The sequence below is a fragment of the Thamnophis sirtalis genome, unplaced genomic scaffold (assembly GCF_051295495.1).
Source record: "Thamnophis sirtalis isolate CommonGarterSnake01/CBP01778 unplaced genomic scaffold, rThaSir2_p1.2 scaffold_3, whole genome shotgun sequence".
NCBI classification, from domain to species: domain Eukaryota; kingdom Metazoa; phylum Chordata; class Lepidosauria; order Squamata; family Natricidae; genus Thamnophis; species Thamnophis sirtalis.
The window spans coordinates 140,990,413-141,011,212 of NW_028261383.1; the positions used below are offsets into that span (position 1 = coordinate 140,990,413).

General features: G+C 44.9%; 1 protein-coding gene across 10 annotated transcripts in view; it reads left to right on the plus strand.

Moving 5' to 3' along the window:
• The first annotated feature begins 2,054 nt into the window (after positions 1 to 2,054).
• BPTF (bromodomain PHD finger transcription factor) overlaps positions 2,055 to 20,800 on the plus strand; it is a 95,157-nt gene continuing 76,411 nt past the window's right edge. For 5 of the 10 annotated variants that reach the window (XM_087710237.1, XM_087710243.1, XM_087710242.1 and 2 more), the window contains exon 1: positions 2,056 to 2,914. In XM_087710237.1, the coding sequence (XP_087566363.1) occupies positions 2,263 to 2,914 (652 nt within the window). In that variant the 5' untranslated portion in view covers positions 2,056 to 2,262. Of the gene's footprint in view, positions 2,915 to 20,800 lie in introns of all 10 variants that reach the window. The other 5 variants (XM_087710241.1, XM_087710246.1, XM_087710245.1 and 2 more) reach the window with 3 other exon arrangements.

Sequence of the window (20,800 nt, forward strand, 5' to 3'; positions counted from 1 at the left end):
ATGGATCTGGTTTTTCTGAAATATAGCTATATTCTCTTGAATTACCATTCTTCTGACTCCATACATCAAATAACTATCCATAAAAAAACTCTTTAGTAAATTGCCAAGCTTTAATTTTAATTAAAGTAATTTTAATATTTTTCACAGAACTCCCCATTTGAGGAGAAACCATTCCAATTCCACCAAACACCAGTTATCTATAGGAAAAAAATCCAGTCCCGAGAGTCGACCTGGGAGTACTTTGGGGAAAAAAATCAATTTTTCTCTTCATAAGTTGTTTATAAAAAATTACTTTATCTTCATTTGGGACGTAGACTTCCCATCCAGAGGTTTAATTTAATATAGTGTTACTTCTGTTCCATTTTTGTGAATTAAAATAAGTTCTAGGTTAGTTGAGGATTAATATAAAAAAGAACTTTATTTCTCTTCCTAATATATCCTGAGTTTCTCATCCAAAGTTTTATAAATCAAATGTTTCACATCTTTTTTCCTAATTGATTTGCTTGTAGGCAAATAATATATTGTTTTTTAGAACACTTTATGTTATAGCTTTAAGAATTTTATAAAATGCATCATTAGTATTTGTCACTAGAGAAATTGCCCAGAATATATAAAGGTACTTTGAATCTTTGCTGAAAATGAACATGAAGGAGCAAGAAAAAAGTCACAGAACAAACATGCTTTTAACATATGATAACCACAGTGAAAACATTATATGCTCAAAAGTGGAAAGGTTTGACATTACCCATAACAGGAATGGCTGGTGATGATGGTGGAACTGGCAGAAGTAGCTAAATTTGCATCTATGATAATAGGGGAAAAGATGTATTTATGACTGACTGGAATACCTTAAAGATTATTTGCATAAAACAGAAAGCATGAATTCATGTTGTGGTTTGGATGATTAGAAAAAAAATGGGTAATAGACAATATTGAAATTGTGCTTATATTTACTGAAGGAGAAATTGAAAGCTGCTTTCTGGTTTTGTTTTTCTGCACTTTTCTTCCTTTTCTTTTTTATTGTTTATTAATTTGGATCAGTTTCTATTTTCTTTGTAAAATCCTTAATTTAAAAAATTCTCAAAATTGGTTCTATTCAGTGTGCAGATATAGAAAGACAAGTAGGTCAAGGATGGCTCTAACAAATAGTTTGATAGATACAGGAAGTAGCTACCATGGGGAAGGTTGGTCTCCTAAATTTGGAATATGTAAAACACTTGAAAGTGCATTATGACTTAGTTTGAGGTTTGGGCTTTTCTACTTCATTTCATCCCTTTCTTCTTGTATTCTTCCTTTCCTTTCCTCCTTCCTTCCCTTCCTCCTCTCCCCGCCCCCCCACAAAAGTAATTGACCAGGAAGGCATAGCATAATTTTGCTATTGCATTTCCATGCCACCTCTCTTGAAACCAGCCTGACACTTTACAAACTTTTCTTCGGGTACACATACAAAACCTTGCTCGAAGAAACCAATCCAACTATTAGAAAAGAGCGGGAAGGGACCCTGGAGGTCTTCTAGTCCAACCCCCTGTTCAAGCAGGAGACCCTGGCCTTATACCATTTCAGACAAATGGCTATCCAGCCTCTTCTTAAATACCTCCAGGGATGAAGAACCCACAATTTCTGAAGGAAATCCGTTCCAGTTGTAATGGGCAACGGCTCTGAATCTGAAACATTTCCAGGAAGTAAATACGGAGCAACCGGGGCTTGAAAAAAACTCTTCGACGTTATCAGGTGCCCGCTGAGGGAGTGAACCACATACGGGCGGGGGGGAGTGTAGAAAGGGGCTCTCCCTTACGGAGGGTTAACAGGTGTCTGGGGCGGTTTGTGAGGCGGGATGCTTCTCGAGAGGATGGAAGAGAGGTTGCAACCGGCGCTCGCTCCGCATCGAAGATGGCTGGGAAGCCAGGCGAGGGTAGCCGCTGCCCCCGTAGATAACTCTCGGGCGCCCCCCGGCGGCCAAAGCCAGCCTAGAGAGCCGGTCACGTGAGGCGCTCTGGGCCTGCCGCCGCCGCCGCTTCCCCCAGTCAGAGCGGAGCGATCCGAGGCAGAGACGAAGAAACAAGATGGCGGCCGGTGGCGATCCGGAGCGGGACGCCGGCGATTCGAATTGAGCCTTCGGCCCTCGCAAGTCGGTGGCGCCCCCTCCCTCCCCCCAGAGCTCCGACCGCGGGGAGGAGGCTCCCGGCAGCCTCCCGCCGGACCCGAGTGCCCTCGCCCCCTCGCTTCTTCTCCCCCCTCCCTCCCCTCGGCTAGCGCCCAGCGATGCGGGGCCGGCGAGGCAGGCCGCCCAAACATCAGCAGCCACCGGCGGTCCCCGCTCGGGTGAGCACCCCTGCTCCGCCCGCCCCGCCGGGTCCCATTGGGGGTCTGAGGTCCCGATTGCGGGGCAGCAGCCGGGGCAGGTGGGCGGCTTCGGCCCAGGCGACTGGGGCTGCGGGGCCCAGGTCGAGGGGGTCCGGAGCTGGCCAGGCCTCCGCCGCCTCCTCCTCCTCCAGGGGGGGCGGCAGGAGGAAGGGAGGCGGCGGCAGCAGCAGCACCCCTGGTGGGGGAGGCAGTAGCGGTAGGGGCCGGGGTAGGGCTGGAGCGGCGGCGGGGGGAGGAGGAGGCGGAGGCAGCCGGAGCAGCAGCAGCAGCCAAAGCAGGGCGGCCGCCTCGTCCAGGAGGAGCGGCGGCGGCGGCAAAGTAGTGTACGACGATCATGAGAGTGACGAGGAGGAAGAGGAGAGCGTGGGGTCCGACGAGGAGGAGGAGGAAGACGGCGAGGCGGAGGAGAAGCCCGACTCCGAGGAAGAGGAGGCGGTCATGGACGACGACGACGATTCCGATTACCCCGAAGAGATGGAGGACGAGGATGATGCCAGCTATTGCACGGAGAGCAGCTTCAGGAGCCACAGCACCTACAGCAGTACCCCAGGTAGGGAGGGAGGAGGAGGGGGTCGTGGGTGGGGGTTCCTGGTTGGGTGGGGGTGTTGGGGAGGGTCGATCCTTTACGAGGGGGGGAGAGGGGCATCGCTCCGCTGGTCCAACACCGGCCTTGAGGGCTGGTTGGGGAGCGCGGCGGGGGTAGAAGGGGGGCGACTGCATGCAGACCAACAACAGACGGCGGGGAAAGAGAGACTCGGAAGGGACTTTTTCGAGAGAGAGAAAAAAAAAACAGGGCGGTGGATGCCTGAAATGCAACAATGCCAAAGCTGCAAAGGAAACAGAGGAAAGGGGTGGGGGAGCTCATCCTGTTGTACTTGGGGAAAGGTGGCGTTTGTAAGTAAATATTGGCGTAGGAGGATTTCTCTGCCTCGGTTGGGAAAGGGGCTCTGCTCTCCATAGACAGTCCAGGTGAGTTGTAGAGTTACCTGGAGCAAGGCAGGTGCCTTGTATCTTGAATGTTAGGGGTGGTGGTGGTGGAAAAGTGTGTGGTTTAAATTTAGTGTGCAAGCCTGCTTCTGTGCTTCAAATTAAAATGGGCATCTTCGTTTTTGGATGTCGGATGCTATTTTTAATTTTGATAGTTTTGCTGTAAAACTGGTTAAGGACACTGAAACTGTTGCTTTATTTGTACTGTGGTTTTGCTAAATTGATAATTGCTGGAGCTGATCTCTCTTAATTATACCCATATTATATGCTTACATAATTTAAATTATAATATTGATTATATTTTATTTCCAATAAGTATTAATAGAGTGCAAATCATATAAAGCATTGTTTGACACAGTGCTACACTTAACTTTAAGTGTGCCTTAAATTAATTTCAATTGAACTTAAACTTCCGAGTAAATATTGTATTCAAGCAAAATGTTAGTTGAGATTACATGGTCTTAATTTGTTCTTAGGTAATTTTTGTTTCTGTTTCTAAATTAACATAACTAAATAAGTTGAAAGTAAAATATTTTAGTTCAAGGGAAACAATATTTGATTTGCCAAAATACAGTTTATTGGGGTTGTGATTAAATGGACATTTATACTGTTATCATGTCAAGGATTTTTTTAATAGTCTAGGTTTTAAAATATAGATAGGTACAATGAATGATAAGATACAATAGATATATTTGGGGTCTTCTGAATACCCAAATCAGTCTTTTCCAGCCTAACATCCTTCATTTAGATTAGATTACAATTCTTGTAAATCACAAGTAGGATTTTGCTGATTGAGGAGTAAGGGAATTATGTACATTTGAAGAGTATCATATTGCCCTCCCTCCAAATACATTAAGCTAATTTTGCCAATTTTTATAAAGCAAACTTCCTTAGCTTCACAGGTCAGAATAGATTGCATAGAAAAGTATAAAGCTTTGTTTATCCATATTATGTTTTTACCAGCTCAGTGTTTATTGATTTTTCTTTGTTTTGATTCCTCAGTGAGAAGGGAAATATTTTATACAATTCAGTGTTTAACTAGGATGTTTGAATTAAATTTGTCCAAGGAGACATTGATAATTATGCTTCTCCAGGAAAGCAAATAACAAAGCTGTTTACCCATGCTCACAACATGGAATGCATTTTTAATTATATGCACTTATGATTTTGAATGAACTTTAGCATGTATTTAATACTTCAGAGTTGCATTTAGTTTGTGTAAACTATTCTTTATATAACACTAATTGTGTGACTATAGATGTTATTGTACATAAGATTAGTTTTAAAGATTAAAAAGTAAAGATTCTTATCAATATAATAATGTATCAAGCTTGTATACTGCCTGGCTCTCAGTGACTAATATCAGATAGAATAGCCAGTTTTATTTCGTAGATATATTTTACCATGTTTTCTTATTGTTTTGCTTAATTACCAGTGATAACAAAGTTTGGTAGTTTATAATGAATGTGCCTGAACAAAGTCTCATTGACCATAGCAATGTGCTAGTTTGCAAATTTTATTTCTACCTGTTGTCCTGCACTGTTCACATATATGCAATTTCACACTAGCGTAATATACAGGTTTTTTTTTTAAAGTTTTCTTAAAATGCTAAAGAACAAAATATTTCTAAAATATACTTTTATTTTGAGTCAAGTATGTTCTTTTTTTACTTAATAGATTTTTATGCTGCCTTTGTTTTTGGTCAACGCTAGTTAATGTATAATTTAGCATAGAAATGTGCAAATTTTTGCAATCCAGATAGGGACATCATGGCCACCATATCTCACAACTTCGAGTTCAAGGAATTTACTTCCCGATATGGTCCCAAAACTGGCATGTTTCACAAAGCAGAGATTTAGCATTGCCTGGATAGGGTTCAAAATTCTCAGGAGTACTCTGGAATGTTTGCTTCCTGAATTGCTGAATTTTGCATATCCCTAATTTAAAGCAATAAGCATATGATAATTATTATTATCTTCCTCAGTTTCCTAATTGTGCCATACCTTGTGGGTCAGTATTTTTCTTTCAATTATCACTTGTAGAAAAGTGTCCTTCCCACTACTCTTTGCAAGTAAATGTAAGGCATGAATGTAATAAAAGTTGTCATTTTGGGGATGGTGCTTAGTAATGAGACACAAAAAGCAACAATTCCCTCTCAGTTTGATTGAAAAGCCATCTTTGGACCAAACTAATTTTAATAATCATATATTTGTATCCTTTATTTTGTATTTAGAGAAGGGAGATAGTGATACTGTAATTTCAGAGGACCTTTTAGAGGAAACTTGAGTATTATGATCCATATTTTGGTTGCTCTTCAGATCGTATCAATCTTTTGTCTTAAAGTATTATGACCCATATTATGGAGTAGCTTTTGAATGCCCTAATAAACTTTTACCAAGAGAGACATATGTATGGTTGTGGTAGTACTCTCAATCTGTTCAATGACATTTGATATCATTGACCATAGTACCCTTTGTTAGCATTTGAGATAGTTATGGATTAGAAGTGCTGTTCTGCTCTTGGTCATGTTCATAAAGAAACATCTGCTCAACCTTTCAGGAATTTTAGGTTGTCTTGGAAAGCAATTGAAGTTGTTCAACATGGTTTGAAAAAAAGCACCTTTACTTCAGAGAGTAAAACTCTCTAGAGATAAACATCCTGAAAGTTTATACATGTTATTTTAGAGCTGTTGGTAAAATCTTTGAGAATTTTTGAAGAATAGGTGAGTCCAATGGATGACCAGTTAGTTGATCTTGTTATTGAAACTCAAAAGACTATATATAAATCTTATTAAAAATAATATAGAGCAAATGTATAGGATAAATTAAGTGCCTGCTCTACAACTATCTAGAAAAGGATCTGTTGACTACTAAAAACCATTGTACAATCAATAGCTCCTCTTACACTTCCTTTCCTTTTTGTATACTAGAAATTTTCTGTTTTAATCACAGGAGATCTAATCTAGACTTTGTTTAGTCTTCAGCATGCCCTGATTTTACCCATTGCCTCTAATTTTGTGTGGATTCTCAAACAGGAGCAATAAAAATAAGAATTGTGACCTTCTATGTACCACTCCCTACATCAAAGGTTGGCCTGCCATACAAAACCATCAGCCAAGAGTCCCTTAAAATAATGTGGGACACAGTAGTACTAAAAAAAAAAATCAAGCTTGTAAGTACAAACAGCACCCTCTCAGAATTTAGTTTGCTTTACTTAGATTAAGACATTAGTGAGATCCATTTTGACAGGATTTGACTATTGGGGTGAGGAATAGGTGAATGCAAGAATCGGCCACTATGGCCCTTTTAGGATCTGTGGACTCGACTCAGGAATTCTGGGAGTTGAGGTCCACAGGTCATAAAGGGGCCATAGTTGCTCACCCTTGAGTTAAGTAATCCCTTTGATATAAAACTAATTGCTGGTGTTACAAGTTTTGTTAGGAAAGGAGTCATAAAGATATTTTAGGGAGTCAAGGTATCACAGAATTTGAGAATCTCTGAAATTAAACCTAATCTGTAAATTGTGCTTGTGAAAGGCCAGGAAGACATGGCTTTTTACTCTGACCCTGAGGCAGAGTGAGGATATTTTGGATTGGGGAAACCGAAGGGATGACTGAGGTACCAAGTTTTGGTTATGTGTTATGGTTTTTATAGTTGTGGGTTTTACTTGTATTTTACAATGGACACATACAGTAATCTGGACTTCAGTAGCTCTCATGTCCAGACTTAATCTTTTTAGTCTTTAGTCCATTTAGGCTTTATAATACATCTAATTTCCAGAATAAAAGTAGTCTTTTCTCCATATGTACATGTTTCAAAGTTAATGAGTGAATAAAAGAAGTTTTCTTGTCTCTTCCTTTTCTTATCACCACCAGTTAAAACAAAATGGTTTTGCATTTTTTAAAAATTCTAAAGGTTACAACTCTATAGTCTATCTCAAAGTAATTAACAAAAGTAACTATTTTTTTTTTTTTGCTATTTATTATTTAGGTTACCTATTCTATTTTTACATTGTACATCTACAATCATACCCATTATGCTGTTTTCTACTAAGGTGAGCAGCATTATGTGGCCAGTAGAAATAATTGCTCATAAAAATTAAAGGCTTGAGATCAGACAAAGAAAAGAAAACAGCTAAAACTAATTTACGCCCCCATATCTTTCTATTCTTACAAACCATCCTTGCTTCCTCTGCGCCTAACAACTGCTTCATACGTTGCCTTTTGTTCTTCGGAGTTCTTTCCTCTTTCATTTGGAGATTCTCCACTCCATCTCATTGCAGCTTTCTGTGTCTTCACCTTCCTCTTGATTCATTCACTTCATATATTTGCAGTATTTTGCAGTTTGAGTCTTGTTCTCTCTATATGACCAAACCACTTTAAATAAATTTTCATACCAATCACTTTTTTTAAAATCCAGTTTGCATTTATTCACATGTCATCTCCTTGAAAAAGTCAGCAACAATCACTTCTTAAGTACCCAAAATATCCCATTTAAACTGTAGTTAATTTTGGTTTCTCCTAATATACCCAGCTCTCACTTAGCAGAAGCAGTCTTATATATAGCCATTTTCTTTCTTTGGACAGACAGACATTCCTTGTGCATTTATCTGTAGTTACCATAAATATCAAGTGGACACCACACTGCCCTGTCTTACCTATAGTTTAATGTTGAACTATTTACTAAGCAATAATTGTTTTTGCACATACATGACTGTTCTATGAGAGGTCATAATTAAAGCTTGTTTGTTTTCTTGTTTGTACACCTTCCAGTGCTAGTGATTGCAGTTGTGAGGATTTTTATATACTGTTTCTTAAGTGCTGACATAGTGCTTTGCTGTTAAGTGCCATTGTAAAACAAGGATTGTGTAAGTTAAAAATGAATTGTATTGTGTTTGTATTTTTTGCCATTTTTATGTAGGGCTTCCAGAGACCTGAAAATTATGTCAAGGGTTCCTTCAGGGTGAAAGGATTGAGGAACATCAGTGCATTCTCTAAATCAATATGTTTAACATAATCTTTCTCAATGCATGCACGTATTTTTAAATCACCTGCTGAAGAGCAAAAACTTGGTACATAATCCCTTGTTCTGCAGAAAATTACCTTGTACAGCTCAATTTTTTTCAGTCTCATATTTCATACCATTTCATTCAACATTTTGACACCTTCCGAAACTAATCCACCTTCATATTTATTTTTACTCTTGCTACCTTTTGTTTTATATCAGCTATTGCCCTGGGTATTTTCCAATTGTAGAGCAACTGCCACTTTGTAGATAAACTACATATGTATTTAACAATTTCTTCACTTATAGTCTACACTTGCAGCCATGCAGTTTGTTGATATTCTCACAGCATTTATGACTACTTACCCACTTTCCAGTTATGACTAACATCCACTTAAAACTAAATTAATTGAGAGATTAATTTGTGTCCCAATATTTTTTCATATGGGATTGTACTTTTTCTTTTTGCAATTATTCTGTTTTCATTCTCATTTCTTTAACATTTTAACATCCGTGTCAGTTTTTCCCAAGAGCACCCCTTGACACTACCCAAAATTGGCATCTCCAACATTCAAACCTGTCATTGCATTTTAATCTTTCATTTCTCTCTTTGTCCTTCAACATAATCAAATGGGTCATGCTTTTAGACTTGTATTCCATTGGATATACAAGAAGTCCTTGCTTAACAATTGGTTCAACAACTCACAGTTATGGCTGTGCTGAATGAATGGTATTTATGCTCAGTCGTCAAAGCTATGACTGTTGCAGCACCCCCATGGTTGCATGATCAAAATTTGGGCACTTGGCAGCCAACCCATATTTGCAACCACAGGGACACTTCAGCTTCCCACAGCCATTTCCCTCCCCCTATCTCTGCCCTTCTAGCCGCCCTGCAAGCCAGCACTCTTCAGTAGTAGTGGCAACACAGGAATGGAAATAGACATCTTGAGGATAGTAGACCCCAGGTGGTCTACTTCAGCTCTAGCACTGCCACTGAGGAGTGCACTGTACAGGGCAGCCAGAAGTACAGAGATGGCAGGGGAGGCAGATTGAAGAGGAAGCAGTGCCTTATCTTATTGGGGATCCGGCTGGGAGCAACCAAGCTAGGAATGGTTTGGGTCAATATGAGGATTTGCTTAACAATTCGGCTAACAACGGTAATGAGGATTGACTAAGCTAAGTGATGTGGTTGCATGATACCGTGTTTCTCTGAAAATAAGACATGGTCTTATTTTCTCCCCCCCCCCCCCAAATAAGTGCTTGGCCTTATTTTCAGGGAGGTCTTAGTATTTTTGAGGTGCAGGAGGCGGTGAGCATGGTCACTTCATAGCTCCTATGTTGCAATATTTTCAGGGAGGGCTTATTTTAGTGCATGTGCTCAAAAGCACGGTTGGGCTTATTATCCGTGGAGGGCTTATTTTCAGGGAAACAGGGTGTATACTTTACAACTGCACCACTTATTGACAGAAATTCCAGCCCCAATTAGTATCTTACCTTGAGGACTAACCGTGTGTATGTACGTATCTATGACTTAAACTTTGCAAATGAAACACAGAACTTTTTTTAAAGAGCTATGGTATGTCACTAGTCTCATCCATGCTTATTCTTTGAATGGTCCTGTCATTTTTTTTTGTACTCATTTGTCTTGTTTTGACCCTAGAATGAGAGTTACCTGAACTGTTATTTTAAGAGGTGTTTCCAGGATGGGCCAGAGATGGTATTATCACAGCCAATTGGCCTCGAGACTGGGTTGAAGCTGAAGCCACGCCTCTGGGCTCCTCTCCTCTGACTCCAGTTTCAATGCAGTATGCAGAAAACAAGTCACAAAGAAGACACCTCCACCCCCAATACTGTCTATCTAACTTAGGGTGGGAACTGGCCCATCCTGCAAACACCTCTTAAAATAACAGTTCAGGTAAGACCAATTGTCATTTTCCAGAGTGGGTTTGCAGGATGGTCCAGAGATGGGACATTCCCAAGTTTCGTCCCAAGGGTGGGCCCTCACTGATCCAACAGGACCTGTTGCAGGACCCTGCGGCCATTGGAAGATGCGAAGGCATCCAGCCTGTAGTGCCGGATGAAGGGCGATGGGGATGCCCATGTTGCTGCCCTGCAGATGTCTTCTATAGGGGCCTGGGAGGCCCCAGGCCACCGAGGTGGTTGCACTCCTAGTGGAGTGGGCCGTGATGCCAGCCGGAACTGGCAAGTTCGGCGCCTCATAGGCAAGGGCAATGGCCAGACGGATCCACCGACTAATGGTGGACGGAGAGACACTCTTCCCTAGCGATGAGGGTGGGAATGACACAAACAGAGCCTCAGACCAAGAAAGTCCGCCGTCTGCCTTAGGTAAATCCGTAAGGCCCTTCTTACATCTAAACGGTGCCAACTGTGCTCCCGCTCCCTGGTCGGGTCTGGGCAGAACTCCAGAAGAACCACCTCCTGCGCCCGGTGCAAGACCTGTTTACCTTTGGCAGGAAAGCCGGGTCCAGGCGTAGCACTATCCTGTTATTGTGAAACGTGCATAGATCCTCCCTGGAGGAGAGAGCCCCCAGCTCTGTGACTCGCCTAGCCGAGGTGATAGCCACCAGGAACACAACCTGTTGCAAGTGAGGAGCTTCCGGTTAACCGTCCAGAGTGGTTCAAAAGGCTCGGCCATAAGGAACCGTAGCACTGTGGGAAGGTGCCATGTAGGAAACCTGTGGATTGGTGGTGGACGAAGGTGGGCCGCCCCCTTGAGGAACCTCTTAACTAAGGGCAAACGAGGTAGCGGAGTGGGCCCCTCCCCAGGTAGCACTGTTGGCAGTGCCACCAACTGTCTCCTAACTGTGGCTAGGGACAGGCCCTTGTCCAGACCCTCCTGAAGAAAATTCAGGACTTGAGGGACCGTGGTCCTGGAGGGGGTCACGTGGGCAGCCTGGCACCAGGAGACAAATGTCTCCCAAGTGGAATTGTAAATCCTGTTGGTTGACTGTCTGCGGGAGGCCTCGATGGTTCTGATCACCTTTTCGGACTGCTCAATCTCCACATGGCCAGTTGGAGCCACTGTGGTTCTGGATGGACCAACTTATCCTGTAGCAATCTCACCTCCCCCCGGGGAATCCTCCACGGTCTCCCTGCCGACAGACTCAGCAGGTCCGCGAACCAAGCCCTCCTGGGCCAGTAGGGGGCCACTAGGATTACTTCAGCCTGCTCACTGACTACCTTCTGGATGACCCTGGGAAGGAGAGGTGGGGGGGGAAGCATACAACAGCCTGACCGGCCACTTGGAGCAAAGGGCATTGACCCCCTCTGTTCCTCGAGCTGGGAACTGAAAGAAGAACCGCGGCAGCTAAGCGTTGGATGGAGTGGCGAACAGGTCCACCACCAGTTTCCCGATCCTCTGGAAGAGGTCCTTGGATAGACTCCACTCTCCGTTGTCTACCGTCTCCTGGCTCAGCCAGTCCACCTGATGGTTGTCGACGCCAGTGATGTGTTCCGCTCGGATGGAGCGCAGGTGTTTCTCCGCCCAGTATCCCAGCGACATCGCCTCAGTGTGCAACGCCCTGGACCGTGTGCCCCCCTGTCGATTGATGTGTGCCTTTGCTGCAACGTTGTCTGTTAAGACGAGAACATGATGACCTTCTACTGAGGTTTGGAACCGTCGTAGGGCAAAGTGGACTGCCCGAAGCTCCAGCCAATTTATGTTGTGTTGAAGGTCGTTCTTTTGCCACCGGCCGGAGCCTACAGTTGCCCCACAACCGAACAGGCTGGCGTCTGTTGTCAGTATGAGGCACTGTTGTTCCCTGAATTCGAAGCCCTTGAGCAAAGCTGGGGACATCCAACACTTGAGAGACATCAGCCTGCGGCGCCGCTGGTACCTTGAGTGTCGAGTTGCTGGAATCGGCCCTCTGATATGGCAGTAGCCTCCATTGGAGCGTTTAGTCTAGTCCTGGCGTTTAGTTGCGTCCACGGGACCACTTCGATGCATGAGATGAACTTTCCCAGCAAGCTGGAAAGAAGAACTACGGGAACACAATGATCCTTCCGGATCTGGTTAATTAACTTCAACAAGCTGGACCTGCGGTCCGGGGAAAGAAACACTCAACCCAGCTGGGAATCAATCACCGCCCCCAGATGTAGGATTCGGGTGGATGGGGAGAGAGTACTCTTCTCGAAATTAATCGAGAACCCTAAGTCCTGGAGGGTGTCAATGACCTGCTGAAGATCTGACCTAATCTGAGCAGGAGACGCCCCCTGGACAAGGATATCATCCAGGTAGGAGAAAAGCCTGATGGGAATCTCCCTCAGATGGGTGGCCGTTACCACTAACACCTTAGTAAAGGTCCTGGAGGCCGAAGCCAACCCAACGGTAGAGCCCTGTACTGGTAGTGAAGCCCTAAGAAGGAAAAACAAAGAAAACGCCTATGCTCAGGGTGGATGGAGATGTGCAGGTAGGCCTCCGTGAGATCAATGGATGCCATGTAGTCCCACTCCTGGATCCCTGCCAGAATGGACTTAAAGGAAGCCATCTTAAAACGTCTATACACTAAGGATTGGTTTAGGAACTTTAGGTCTAAAATGGCTCTCCATCTCCCGATGATTTTGGCACTAGGAACAGGTTTGAATAAAACCTCTTGCTTGCCTGGTCCTCGGGGACTGTCACTGCTCCTTCACTTAATAACCAAGAAAGAAACCACTCGACTCCATTTTGCAGAATTAAGTGTACTTTTACTGATTATAAGTGATGAGAAACTAAGCAAAGCTGATCTGAGCAAAAGAGCGCAAAAGCAATAGATATCAATACATGATTCATTCCCCTCCCCTTGGTACCCCAGTCCATAGTCCAATCGTATATCACCACAGCTGTCAGGTGGGAGATACCTTCAAAAATCATCATCAGGTTGGAATGCTGGACAGTTGGTCTTGGCGGGAAACTCCCCTCTTTCCACATGCGCAAACGAACGATGTGAACAACCCCCATTTAACAGTCCTCCTGTACAGATTACTTCCCTCACCCAATTACCATGCCCTCCCTCCCCGTTTCATGGCAGCCGATAACAAGCAGCAAAGCAGAGGCTGACATTTGGCCCTCCTCCAGAAAAAGGACATTTTGCCCCAGCACAAGTGGGGCAACTAGCCACATAAGAGTCAATGTCTTTTTTCAATGAGGGCCACCAAAATTGCCTCTTGACAAGATGCAGGGTTTTCACAAAACCAAAGTGACCGGCCATGCGAGAGTCATGAGCACGTTGAAGGACCATGGCTCTAATAGTTGCGGGAACATATAATTTAGCACCAATCCAAGCCAGGCCATCCTTCACGGTACATTCATCCGTATATTGGCGGAACCACTCATCAATTTCAAGAGCTCCCTTGAGCTTTGTAACGAGGTCTTGTGTGACTTCCAAATTGGAAGTGGTCTGGCTTCTGGTGACAACAGGAACGGCGAGACTTCTCATTGGCATGACAGGTTGGACAACACTCAAGCTTTGAACCGTTATATTGAGGAAGTCTGGACAATGCATCAGCCATAAAATTCTTCCATCCTGGGACATATTTCAAAGTGAAATTGAATCTATTGAAATGTTGTGCTGGTTTCCGGGTTTCTTTTAATGCCTCTTAAGTTTTTGTGATCAGTCCATACCTCAAAAGGGTGTTTCGCCCCCTCCAAAAAATGACGCCAGGTCATCAAGGCCCACCGGACAGCAAAAGTTTCCTTTTCCCAAATAGTCCATCGTCTCTCAGTCTCTGTTAGCTTTCGAGGGGTATAAGCGCAGGGTTGCAACTTCCCGTGTGCATTTGGCTGAAGTAGCACCTCCCCTACTGCAACATCACTAGTATCTGCCTGGACTACAAAAGGTGAATCCATGTCCAGGTATTTCAGGACTGGTTCAGCTGCAAACAGGCGTTTTAATTTCTCGAACGCAGCCTGGCATTCCATAGTCCAGTTCAAGGGCTTACCCGGTTTGGGTCCCCCCCCCTTTGATTTCAGGATATTTGTAATTGGCAATGCAATCTTGGCAAAAGAAGGAATAAAATGACGATAGAAATTAGCAAAACCTAAGAAGCTTTGCAATTGCTTACGCGTGCGGGGGGGCCACCCATTCAGTGACTGCTTTGACCTTTGCTGGGTCCATTTCTATCCCCTCGTGGGAGATGCGATACCCCAGATAGTCCACCACCTCCTGATGAAATTCGCATTTGGATAATTTGGCATACAGTTCTGCTGCACGAAGCTTTTTGAGTACTGTGCGAACAAGTTTCACATGTTCTTCACGTGTTTCCGTGTAAATAAGGATATCGTCCAGATAGACCATCACGCCTTTGTAAAGGTGATCATGTAAAACCTCATTAATTAATTGCATGAAAACAGCTGACACCTCCTGCAGTCCAAACGGCATAACTCAAAATTGGAAACAACCAAGAGGGCAATTAAACGCAGTTTTCCACTCATCCCCTTCCTTAATTGTGACCCGGTAGTATGCCTCCCATAGATCTAATTTTGTGAAAATCTTCCCTTTACCCAGTTGGGCTAGCATGTCCTTAATCAGTGGCAAAGGGTAGACATTTTGGACACAAACCCCGTTCAGGTTTTTAAAGTTCACACAGAGCCTGAAGGAACCATCTTTTCTCTGAACAAGACCGGAGCAGCCACTCCAGTTCTAGCTGGTTCAATGAACCCCCTTTCCAAATTTTTGTCAATGAATTTTCTCAATTCGTCCATTTCCCTAGGGGTCATTGAGTAAATTTGGGTCTTAGGGAGTTTTACTCCAGATAGAACGTCAATGCTGCAATCGGTGGGTCTGTGTGAGGGCAACTTATCTGAAGATCTTTCACTGAAAAGGGGTATTTTGGCTCATCTTGTCCTGACAATTCACGGTGCGATGCCCCTCCTTCCCACAACGGAAGCACACGGAAGGCTTGGGTTTGCTTGCAAATCCCCCCTTCCCCCCTTTCGGAACTCTTGGGGGGGGTTGGCAGGGGGGATTCTTCACCCTCCCCCTTTGAAATTCAGCCCGGCTAGGTCAATTTCTACCTCAGCGGCTGCTTCATATCAAGGTTGTAATCTACGGGGGGGGGGGCGCTTCTGTTCACACAATGCTGTTAAATCTCTTTGTTTAACCCATCAGCGAAATGGTCTAGCAATGCTTCTTCAGACCACCCCCTCATGTAAGCTGACAGCTCCTGAAATTCTTGTACATACTCAGCTACTGGCCATTTCCCCTGCCTAAGAGTTGTAAATTTAATCCTGGCTCTTCTCTCTGTGAGGGGATCATCAAAACATTTCCTCAAAGAGGCCATAAACCCATTAAAGACTCTCAAAAGTAGGGAGTCAGCATTGTGCAACCCCACCATCCAATCTGCTGCTTTTTTCTCCAAAGCCATCAATATAATTCTTACTTTAGCTTCATCAGAACCCAGTTCATGGCCATACATCTGCATATAATTCCACACTTGAATAAGAAATAGGCCAAGCTCTTTTGGTTCTCCCCAGTATTTTACACAAAGGAGGAAACATAGCCATCCGGCGTCTGCGAGCCCCCCCCTCTCTTGGAATGTCTCTAGCTGTGGGGATTGGGGTCGGCGCTGGGTCATCTTGTACAATTCCCCCTTCGCCCCCCCCCAGCCTCTCTCAAGTCAGGCAAGGTATACCTTCTCTCTGTCTCTGCCTCAATTCCTCTCTCCATTCCACTCTCCCAAGTCTGGCGTCTCTCCCACACCCCTTTGAGAAGTTTCATGGCTTGGGACATCATAAGATTTTCCTCCTCAGGATCTCGCCAGTCAGCTGCTGGTCTTCTGGGTCTCCTCACAGTAATCCTAGTCAACGGTTCTTCAGGGTCCTCTTTCTGTCCCACTCCCAAGTTCACCTTAGTCGAACAGATTGTTCCTCTACCGGCAGGTCAGCCAACAGCTCCGTCACCGACGGGCCTGTGGCCGCTCCCATATCTTCCTCTTGATCACTGCACTGGTGGGACATTCTTCAGCGTTGGGTGCACCCCCCTCAGAAAGTGTCAGCTTCGGGATGGGTGCGAGCTGAGATCCAGCTTAATGTCACGGCGGCTTCACTTAATAACCAAGAAAGAAACCATTCGAATCCATTTTGCAGAATTAAGTGTACTTTTACTGATTATAAGTGATGAGAAGCTAAGCAAAGCTGGATCTGAGCAAAAGAGCGCGAAAGCAATAGATATCAATACATATTTCATTCCCCTCCCCTTGGTACCCCAGTCCATAGTCCAATCGTATATCACCATAGCTGTCAGGTGGGAGACATCTTCAAAAATCATCATCAGGTTGGAATGCTGGACAGTTGGCCTTGGCAGGAAACTCCCCTCCTTCCACATGCGCAAACAAACGGTGTCAACAACCCCCATTTAACAGTCCTCCTGTACAGGTTACTTCCCTCACCCAATTACCATGCCCTCCCTCCCTGTTTCATGGCAGCCGAAAACAAGCAGCAAAGCAGAGGCTGACAGGGACTCTCTGGCTGCAATGTCGAGCAGGTGCTGGATGGCCTGCCACATCTGCTGGCGCTTGTCAACGTTCTTGGTCGGGTGGAACACCTGGAAACAATTGGGGGGAAGGGAAAGGAATTCCAGACAGAGACCATGGGTCACCGTACTGAAGACCCAGGCATCCGTGGATATCTCTGTCCAGGCGTCTGCAAATAGAGCTAGGCGGCCGCCAATGGGTGGGGTCGCAGGTGACCTACTTGCCCCAGCGGAAGGGGCGACCACCCCCTTCTCGAAAGGGCCGTTTGCCCTGAGGCTGGAAGCGGGGCCTGTCCCTATTGAATCCCCTGTTGGATGGCCTATCCGCCCTGCCCCCCGGGTACCTGCTCTGATTGGTGTCCTGTTCCTGTGGTTGCTGTGCTGACCTGCGATAATAGGGCGTGGACCTCTGCTCTGCCTTCTTGGTCGATGTTGGAAGTGCCTTCTTCTTGTTCTTATCCTCCACCAGGATGGGGTCAAGGGAAGTCCCGAAGAGGGAACCCCCTGTATAGGCAGCTGTCACTAGTTGCCACTTCGCCTTGTTATCTGCCTGCCAGCCACGGAGCCACAGGAGGCAGCGCGACACGATAGACGATGCCATAGCCCTGGAAGCAAACTTCATGGCGTTTAAGATAGCGTCAGCTGAGAACTGAGCAACCGCCAGTAACTTGTTGATGTCCTGGTGTAGGTGTACGTTCTCCAGTGGAATGCGCGCCTGAATCTGCTCCATCCAAAGGATGGCCGTACGGTTGAAAAACGAGGTGGAGGCTGCCGCCTTAATGGCCCAAGCCGACAACTGGAAGGTCTTCCTGAGGATTATCTCTGCCTTCCTGTCCTCTGCCTTCAGGTTGTCTGCCACATCCTTGGGTACCAGTGATGCTGGGGCACCCAAGGCCACCACCGGTGGATCCACAATGCAATGCTTGAGAGAAATCTGGTTCAAAGTTATAGAACCGTCTTTCATTGCTGCCTGAGGTGGGGAAAGCCCCGGGTGTCTCCCATTGTCTCTTAACTACTTCCAGGAAAAGGTCGGGAGCAGGAATCTCCTCCTTAACCTCTTTGGGTTCGGAATAGACCATGCTTTGGGGCTTCCTTACTGGCTCACGTGCCTTGGCCCCCTCGCCCCCCCCCCCAAGCTGAGCAGTGGCATGCGCCTTGCATAGGAGGGACTGGAACAAGTTAGGGGGGAACAATCCTGTGAAGGCTGGCGGTTCAGGCTCCAGTTCCTCCTCATCCTCAGAGAGATCTGGGTCATGCTGCGCTTTGTCCCCCAGGACATACCCCTCACTTGCCAAGGACGGGGACCCAGGGGGCAGACTGGCTGGGAAGGGCCCTGTGGCTGGGCTGATGAAGAGCTGGGGACCGTGACCTCGCCCCAAGAGGCAGAGCGAGGCCCTTGGTGTTGCACGCTTGCAGCCACACCAGATGCAATGGCTCTTTCAATGAGGTTCTGAAGACTCACAGGCAGGTCCTCCATATCCAAGGAGTTCCAGCTGGATGCCCCAGGCACCTGACTATGGCTGGGGGTAGGTGCCAGGGTTGGCTTGGATGGATCTCTACCTAGGGATAGAAACCCAGGCTGGTTATCTACCTGGTCAAAATCCTCCATGGAAAGGGGAGGGGAATGGGCAATAAATCCCCCCCCCACTACACTCCCTCAAGGAATCTGGTGACCTAGGGGGAGAATCCTGCCTGGTAGGGCCCCCTAGGGGTGACCTGGACCTGGAGTGGGAGGGACTGATCCTGCCCTGCAGAGCCCTCAACCTCTCTGCCCTGGAGAAAGTTCTCACCAAGGCCCTGTGCCTCCTAGCTTCGTCTCTTTGGCTGGCACGGGAAGGGCGAATGTCAGCCGAGGCTTTAACCCTCCTGGAAGAGGCAATGGAACACTGCCTGGTTGAAGTCCCCTCCCCAGGAGACGTGTGGGGGGGAAGGGGATCTACCCGCCGGGACAGCAACCCAGCCACCGGAGCCTCCAAGCCCTGAAATATAACCCTCAAGTAGCTGAAAAGCCCGCAGCTAATAGCAGGGACTTACTGGGAGGTGAAGGAAGGGTCTCCTTGTGAGAAGGAAGCAAGTTGAGTCGAGGATGGTCCAGAAAAGTTGAATCAGATCAGGAGTCAAGAATTTACAACCTCTCTTTGGCCAGACTGGATTGAAACTGGTGTCAGAGGAGAGGAGCCCAAAGGCATGGCTTCAGCTTCAACCCAGTTTCGAGGCCAATTGGCTGTGATAATACCATCTCTGGACCATCCTGCAAACCCACTCTGGAAAAGAATACATTTTTCTTCTGGATTTTATTCATTCAGAATGTTGCTTACTGGAGCATAATATGCAGTTATCATGAGCCTGTGGATTCTTCCTTTAATGCGCACTTACAACACCCTAGATGACAACCATTGATATATTTAGACGTGCAATTTAGCCCTTTCATTCATTATGAAATCCACACTCCCTTTCCTGCAGGCTTCCAAGCACTTTTATGGTGTTTTGTGTTAGGATTTTTTTACGGGGAGGGAGGGGGAGAGAGAGAATGAGAATATGATTGCAGTAAATATTTTTAGTTGGGGATGGAGATTTGAGTGCAAGTTGCAGCAATTCCAACAGATTAATTTTCTTGTCAAGCTTCTTAGAAACATTTAATTGTGTGCCATTAGTGTTTTGCTATGAAGAGTAGCAAAATAAATATTGTAGCCAGTTTTCTTATTTAGAAGAATCCCTCATCCTGAATCCTGGTTTGTTTATCCATTATTGGTTGAATAGGCCAAAGGCGAACTACAAAATATATTCATCTGTAGATAGTGATTTACCAACTACAACAATCTCCAGAGTTGGAATGAGTGCACTATTGGGCAAAGATTGTGACAATCTTTGTCTGTTTTCCCTTTGTTATGCAACTATTTGGCTTTCCTAAACTTGACCATTTCTAGGTCTCCTCAGAGTCCACAAACTAACATTTAATATAGAATTTGACATTCCGCTAGGATTTGAAATCTATACACCTGGAAATTGTCATGGTTGTAAAACAACAGTAGACCAGCAAAAAGTTTCTCCAATCTCACACAAAAAAGAAGTGGCAAGCACCTTCCTCTCCGAATTCAACAGGCAATTGCTGGTAAAAGAGCCGAGGGCAGCTTGAGGCTGTCCTCTGCCAAAGAAACATTGTTTATTTCACCCTTTCTCCCTTCATTTGAACTACTGTGCAACATTAAGGGAAGCTCTGCAAAAAAATAAAAACAGTCTACCTCAGTCCTATCTTTATTTGAAAATGGGATCACTTATAGAGGACTGCATATCTGTTTACATGCTTTGGGAATATATAGGTCTAGAATGAAGATTGATGTCTAAATCTCCTTAGTCTTAACTGGCATTTTGAACACGGAGATTACAGTTTGTTCTTCTCTGAAGGACCCTTCAAAAGGGAAAATGAATGCTGCATGACAATTCTCTGATTTTGAATGAGAATCCCTAAGTCCAACTGTGGATCAGTAATTTGCAAATTATAGTGCAAACTTCCTTGTATATAGCATTGCTAAATATCTATGGAGATTCTCAATCATCCAGGTCATGGTTGTCCCAATGGTGCTTTTTCAAAAGGCATATGAAGTTTTTTTTTTCCTGGAAGACATTTTGCTTCTCAGCCAAGATGTTTCTTTACTTCTGAAGAAAATCAAATTAGCAAGAGCAGAGAAATCAATAAAAATACTGTTTGCATGCTTTTATTAATATAATTGATTTTACATAGTAAGCTTTGTCTAGGTCTGTAGAGGTTCCCCTTAGAATATGAAGATATTTCATTTTCTCTGGTTCCAGAATTAAGATATATTAATTTTCCAGATAGGTTTTTTTTTAGAATTCTAAAAGGAAGCAGCAGGTCTTAGCTAATTATATCATAAAGCTTTTTTGCAGAGGGTAAACCACCAAAAGCAGAAATATTTTGCCTGCTCATAAAGTTTGATTAAATAGCTGTTGATTTAG